The sequence below is a fragment of the Apteryx rowi genome, unplaced genomic scaffold (genome assembly GCF_003343035.1).
Source record: "Apteryx rowi isolate R43461 unplaced genomic scaffold, aptRow1 scaffold_0, whole genome shotgun sequence".
Taxonomy (NCBI): Eukaryota; Metazoa; Chordata; class Aves; order Apterygiformes; family Apterygidae; genus Apteryx; species Apteryx rowi.
Window position 1 is genome coordinate 9,804,975 of NW_020447195.1, and position 6,691 is coordinate 9,811,665.

The 6,691-nt window shown below is 41.0% G+C and overlaps 1 protein-coding gene across 1 annotated transcript in view; it reads left to right on the forward strand.

The window, feature by feature from the left end:
• The window catches only part of COL20A1 (collagen type XX alpha 1 chain), a 63,030-nt gene extending 57,241 nt beyond the window's left edge, over positions 1-5,789 (forward strand). Inside the window, exons 36-40 of the mRNA XM_026086961.1 lie at positions 929-995; positions 1,723-1,911; positions 3,853-3,930; positions 4,822-4,977; positions 5,491-5,789. Of these exons, the coding sequence (XP_025942746.1) occupies positions 929-995; positions 1,723-1,911; positions 3,853-3,930; positions 4,822-4,977; positions 5,491-5,504 (504 nt within the window). The 3' untranslated portion in view covers positions 5,505-5,789. The remainder of the gene's footprint in view (positions 1-928; positions 996-1,722; positions 1,912-3,852; positions 3,931-4,821; positions 4,978-5,490) is intronic.
• The last annotated feature ends 902 nt before the right edge of the window (positions 5,790-6,691 follow it).

Consider the following 6,691-nt stretch of genomic DNA (forward strand, 5'->3'; position numbering starts at 1 on the left):
TAAGTCAGATGAATCGTGTCCTCCAGTGCCTATTACCCTTCCCTGCCTGTCTGGGGGCCTTGAGGATTGGCTCAAATTGCAGACATACACTCCAAAAACTGCGTGAGATGAATCCCCCTTTTAATCGCTGAGAATTTTGCAGTTCTCCTTGAGGCTAAAGACTGCTTTAGTTTCAAGTTAACGCCTCAGTATTATAATTTTTAACACTGTTCTCCTTCCATTCCCACCAGCTTTTCCTTTTCTATGCTTACTTTTGCAATGGAACTGTTCTTTTTTCCTTCCTTGGGTGTTGTGCCAAGCTTTTGTTTAGTTTTGGGTCAGTCTGCACATTGATCCAGACAGAGATGTATGTTATATAATGGCTTTGGAGAGATGCAATGTGTTAGTTTTAAATTTTCACGAAGTCAGTGTTTATTTTCAAGCAGTTTTTTTGCATTTTTATTGCTTTTCCTTGCTCTACTAAAACTTTCTGTAGAAACCCCCGATATAATTTTTTTCAGAACACAATAACAGTAAGAATCAATATTCGTAAAAGGTGTAGACAAAGATAGCACGCTGTAATATTTGATCTTATTAAATGTTTTACATATCACAGGATATTAAGTTACAGGCTACACAATCTTAGCATCCTTTGTGATAAAATTTGAAAGTGAAATTTATTCTCCTTTTCTGGTAGCTTCATAAATTATATAGATTCAGTCTAGCCCTTTTGATGTGCAGGAGAAAAGCAATTATTGACATTTCCCAATTACAATTTTATGGCTTCAGAGCTTTGCGATAAATAAATAAAGCTGCATTTCATAGTAATGAATATCTGTGTAACTCAAGCTGACAAGAAGAATGGACAGACCGATATCCTGCATTATGATATTGATCCTGCTTTAACGATATTAATACTTCCTTTTTTTAAAAAAATGTTTCACTTTAGGGGGAACCACAATCCTTGGCCACAATTTACCAGCTAGTTAGCCAGGCTTGCGAGCGGATGATTCAGAGTGAGTATAACCAACCCAACTCCTGAATTTGTGCTGCCTCTAGAGCAGTGGTGAGGCATGAACAGAATCACAGGGGAACAGCCTGAAGCTGTGGTGATCCATAGAGCTCCTCCATCTGGTGCCATGCTAAGCACCAAGTAAAGCAAGTGTCCCAGGCCAGGCTGTCAGTCCTACGTTGTTTTTATTGGGGTGGTATTAGCACAAAGACCTGTGAAGTATTACTTAGGAAATCCCTTTGGCACCTTGCAAAGACTGCTTTTTCTCAAATGGAAGAAATTCAGCTTGAAACTTGGTCCTTTAAGGGAAAACTGCAGTGATTTGTGCTGAATCAATGATCTCACCTTATGTAGCAGAAAAAAATTGGGAGTGCCTGGTTTTGGAGACGTATGTAATCTGGAATGCTCAGCTCAGAGGTACAACATGAACAGAGTGCAGCATGTGTTAAATGCAAAAGGAATTGCATGGATCCCTCTTAAGATGAAGCATTTGTAGAAGAGTTCTTGTGCTGTGATGCACAAAGAAATGAAACAGTTTGCCCAAGGTCAGATAGCAAAACCATGACTCAGCTGCCAGTCTCCTCTTCAGCTTCTGGCTTTTTTAGTTTGGACTGACACCTTTTAGCAGTACCTGATACTTTTAAGTATCTTTTTAGACAACGTCCTCTGATTCTGTCCCTTTTCTGAGTTCCTGGACAAGCGGACATTAATTTTCTGTCTTGTCTTCTCAGCTCATGTGTTGAAGTTTGACTCATTCATTCATGAACATGCAAGGAAACCAGTTCCTGTTTGGGAAGAAAAATTAAAACCGGGAGAACCAGGACCACCAGGTCCTCCAGGTCCCCCTGGGAGTAATGGAGAAAGAGGAGAAAACGGCATCCCCGGACAGCCAGGCAAAGACGGATATCCTGGAGAAAGAGGTATGGATAGAAGTGTTCTTAAGCATATTTGACCACATATTTAATACTTTAACTAAGCACTTCAGTACTTCAAGCAGTAAAAATACCTCATCAGATTATCTCATCTCATTCCTATTTTCCTCTTGGACTCATCACGATGTCTAGAAGAAACTTTTTATTTAGTGCTATGTACAGAAAGTGGCAAATGAGATAAACCAAAGTAGTTAAAAATACATTTATGCATATGTGCATTTCTGGAACAATAGTTCCAACAACAAAAACCTCACACATGACTAAAAAAATGGATTAATATAATCTCAAAATCCTGAGAATAAGCAAAAGTCAGCAACTGGGGGTTGAAAAAAGCTATTAAAATTAAAACCAGTATTTTCAGGGAAATTGTATCTTTTTCAGTCTAAGGGAATAACATTTAACTATAACCCCCAAAACATAGAAATCATGATTAGACTGGCTGCCCACTTTGCCAAACTAGATTTCAAACTTTGCCATTTCATTTATCATTATATAATAAAATTCGCTCCAAGACATTTTCAGAGGCTCAGAACATTTCTGAACATATTGTCTGTTAGTGATGGGGGACCTAGATGCTCCAGAAAATGACAGTAAATATAGAGATATTAATGAAACTAGGAAAACCAATTGGAAAATGCAGATGTGGCTCCCAAAAGCAAAATGATGAAAGACTCTGAACTGCTGGAGTAGTCCTTGTACATAAATTCAAAACAAGAGAGGATTCAGTTCAGAAGCATGTCTCAAACATCGATGCAAGTATGCAATAGTACAAAAAGTAGTACCAGTTACTGCACAAGAACAAGTGAATGATGGGAATACACTTTGTTTGGATTTGAGGACAACATTTGTTAGAGGCTCAGGTAATTGTCAATGTAAAATCAAACATAGTGTTTTCAGTGGTGCCCTAACACCTCTAAATAACTAGAGACCTTCTGTTTAACCCTTCCAATGGTGTTATTCCGTTTTAGCTGTGATCTGTAGAATTTATCAAAATGTTACTGAAGAGAAAAAGGAAGGTAACAGCTTGCAGATGTTTCAAGCCTGTCAAGTGAGTAGACAGGAGGAGATGGATCTCACTGAAAAAGACTCTTAAGGACAAAGCTGATCAAAATATTTTCATTTTAAAAATATGAAAAATGTCAAAATGCACCCATTTTGTTGAAATCTACTAGTTTTGATTGCAATTTCATGAGAAAACTGCAAGCCTGACGCAACCAGCAGCTGGTTGAAGAGACTGTTCAGCTGTGTGATTTGTCTGAGCAATGTGAAGAATATAGGGGAATGGACCTTATATTCAGGCCACTGCACCAACACCAGTGTTACAAATTTCTCTGTAGAAAATCTCTGTTCTCACCCATATCAGGCTGCAAGTCAAAGCTGGTAGGAGCCATGCTGGTCATAGGCAACCAGTCATTCTGGAAAAGAGGGTGGGAGATGGTAACATTCAGTTATAAACACTGACTGAGGGAAGTGATGAACCAGGGAGGAAGAACTTCAGGGATRACATGCAGATGTGGATTAAGAAGGCATTTCCCTTTGGTCACTAAAGGAAGATTCAAGAGCAAAGAGTTAGTGCCTGTGTGTTAAATACCTGCTGATAACCTGGACTGTAAAGGCTGCACTGTGCTTAGAAGGACCAGGTGTGCATAGCCACAAACAGAGAGGTCTTTCAGTACCAGTAAATATCCACTAAACCTCAAACTGAATATACTGGTGTCTGATAATACTCAGGGGACAATTCTCTAGGCTGCCCCATGGCGCACAGACAGAGTTGAAGAAAATAGATATTTGACTGTTTTGCCAAAGGCTGCAAACCTCCTGTGCTTCTTAAACAATGAAGAACAGCATGGTGAGGAGACTGCAGGAGCTTTAATTCAGGGTGAAATGCAAAATGCAGGTACGTGAAACTTGTCTCTTATCTGTAATTAGGTGCACCAGGGCCCAAGGGTGAAAAAGGGATGTCTGGAGCCAGTGAGGAAGGAATCCAAGGACCCAGAGGCAGAACAGGTAGAGTGAATAAACCTCTTTGTATCAACTATGGGTTCATCCAGACCTCCCAGCTGCCAGATTCAAGGCACCACTCAGCCTTAGGACTGTTGCGGTGGGCAGACTGGCCTTCCCACTGCAGTGTTGCTGGCAGAGCTGAAGGCGCCGATCAGCATCCTGGATCAAGCAGCTTAAGGGTGCTGTTCGCTGCTCCGATTCCTCTCTGCTAAGACGTAAGGATCCATCTGTACCAGACAGCCTCCTCCCTTTGGTACACAGCTGCCAGCGTGCAGGCTGACATTCTCAGCTTCAGTGCCTGCATACCAGGCAATGATGTGTTTTAATGACCTGAGGCATATCCAGGGAGTTTTAGTTTTTCTGGCCAGACACTCAAATGATAGAAACTCATTGAAAATTCAACTCCTGAAACAAAGGGTTTTTGAGTAGTCTGTTAGGATTTGGTGTATTCTTCCATCCTGATCCCACTTATTTGAAATCGGTGAGAGGTTTACCACTGGCTTAACGAACCAGGCACTAACAAGGGAGTGTGGTCAAACATTCTTGTGTATACAGATTTTTATAGTTGAGATGTAAAAACACAAAAACAATGACTCTGAGATGGATCCTGGGATTAAGGTGATTTTCTACATTGTCACATAGGCAGACTTCGGATTCTCATAAACAGGCTCCATTTTTAGGCAAGGTGGACACCTGTAAAGTCAAGGATAAGACTTGTAGTAACTGAGATTCAGAAGAGGTTTTTCCAACTGGCAGGTGCAATTCTTCCACCAAAAAGAGGAAAAAATACTCAGATAATTAATAGCCATGTAGGATGGAGGCAGTATAACATGGATATTACACAGGACCAGCTAAAGTAGATGTGCTACTGCTCACAATGCTTCTCCTTTTCAGGCCCACCAGGAGAAATAGTGCTGGGGAAACCAGGTCCAAAGGGATCCCCTGGAAATGCTGGTCCTCAAGGTTTCCCTGGTGTCAGAGGGCATCCTGGACAGCCTGGATATCCAGGGGGTTGTGATATCTCTGGATGTTATGGGACAGGTAGAAGAGGTAAGCCTCAACTATCTTAATGCAAAAGTTATGATTTTAGAACTGGTCTCTCTGGTTACTTCTCTTAAACTAGGTAGAGCCCTTTGTTCATCCTTCAGGCACTGTCAGTCCTGGAAGAGCTTCCTTTGTAAAGCAATTTTGATGATTCACATGCAGTTAGTCTATTTACATGGACAAAAGCCAGCTCAATTGGCTGCTTGTTGGCCACCCTTCATAGATTAATATATTTAACTGCAGTAGCAGTTGGGTACAAGGAGTGATCATGTGTGTATCTTCAATTCTTAATGTCCCCAGGGATGTTTCTATGGTGGATAGAGAGGACCAATATCTCAATTCCTACATATATAATTCATAGAGGCTTGACTTTGCAAAGTCCCATAAAATAAAAAAAAATCACTTGTGCTGAACAAAAGATTTGGAAGGGAAAAGGAATAACTCTGCACCCTCCTCCTCAGTACTTGACATTGATTTATCCTCTTGTTCATTGGTATCATCGCATGTTTCCACACACAGATTTCATCCCCTGATGGCTGATGCAGAGGCAGCTGAGGATAGTGCTTTGCCCTGGCAATCTCTGGGTGAAGRCTCCACATACTCCGAGAGAAGCAGCAATCTGAATGCCAAATGCATTGTTTGTTTGTTTTTTAAACYTTCCATCATTTCTGTAAGGACATGTCAATCAAACACTAGAGCCACCAAACCAGACTGCATACAGATGAGCTCCAGTCATCCTTTCCTGTTTTCCCGATCAGCTTTGGACACCTGCAGTGTTCAAATTCACATTGTGTGGTCCACACAAAGCAAAAAGACAGTCAGCGGTGCAGCCTGATAGACTTAAAAAAAAAAAAAAAAAAAAAAGTATTGAAATGCTCAGAAATAACATAGGTGATTTTTGCAAGTTTGTGCTTTATTTCTGTCACATGTTACTGTGGGTCCCCAGTGCAGACAGAAGCAGCACCTCATGCCCTAAGATGCAAATCCACTGGAGCAAAATTGTTCTCTCTGTTGGCTGACAGTGTAATAAAACCTAGCACCGCTTTGACTGTTTCTGCTTTTGGCTCAGTGCTGATGGCTTCCTCGCCGTGGCATTATGTACACAAGCACCGCAGACAACGTGATGACCTTCCCGTGATGTGACAAACCCCACCGTTTAGTCGTGTTCTCTGGGGCTTGATATCTGTCAAACAAAGCCTTAGATCAGACAGAGCACAACCATGTACTGAGGAGCTGGAGATTAACCTACTGGCCTTTTCCATCTCTGCCTCCTGCAATCTTAGTAGCTACTTTACATTTTGTCAGGTAAAATATTGAATAGCTCTGAGCCTGACTTTTACCCATATGTCATGGAGGTAATTGCCATGTTATACCCTTCTCCTTGTGTGAGCTCCAGTCTAATATGTATTCACAACCAACTGTAGAGATACTGATAAAATGTGCCTGCTGCTTTGCATTGCTGCTTTATACTGTGCTCGGTTATGCTGGCTGTAAACTTCCCCTGCTGCCAAACAGTTGTTTACGAACTTAGATTTATACATTGAGGAACAAATTCTGTGARTGAAATATTTGGTGTTTGTAAAAACAAAATGGAGCAAAAAGTATTGGTACAGATTTTCAAAGATGCAAAAAGGCAAAAAATGGAGCATGATTCATATTCCTGTGCACTTAATTGGGATGTGCAATTTCTGGAGCTATGTGCAGGCTGGTATTCACAGGA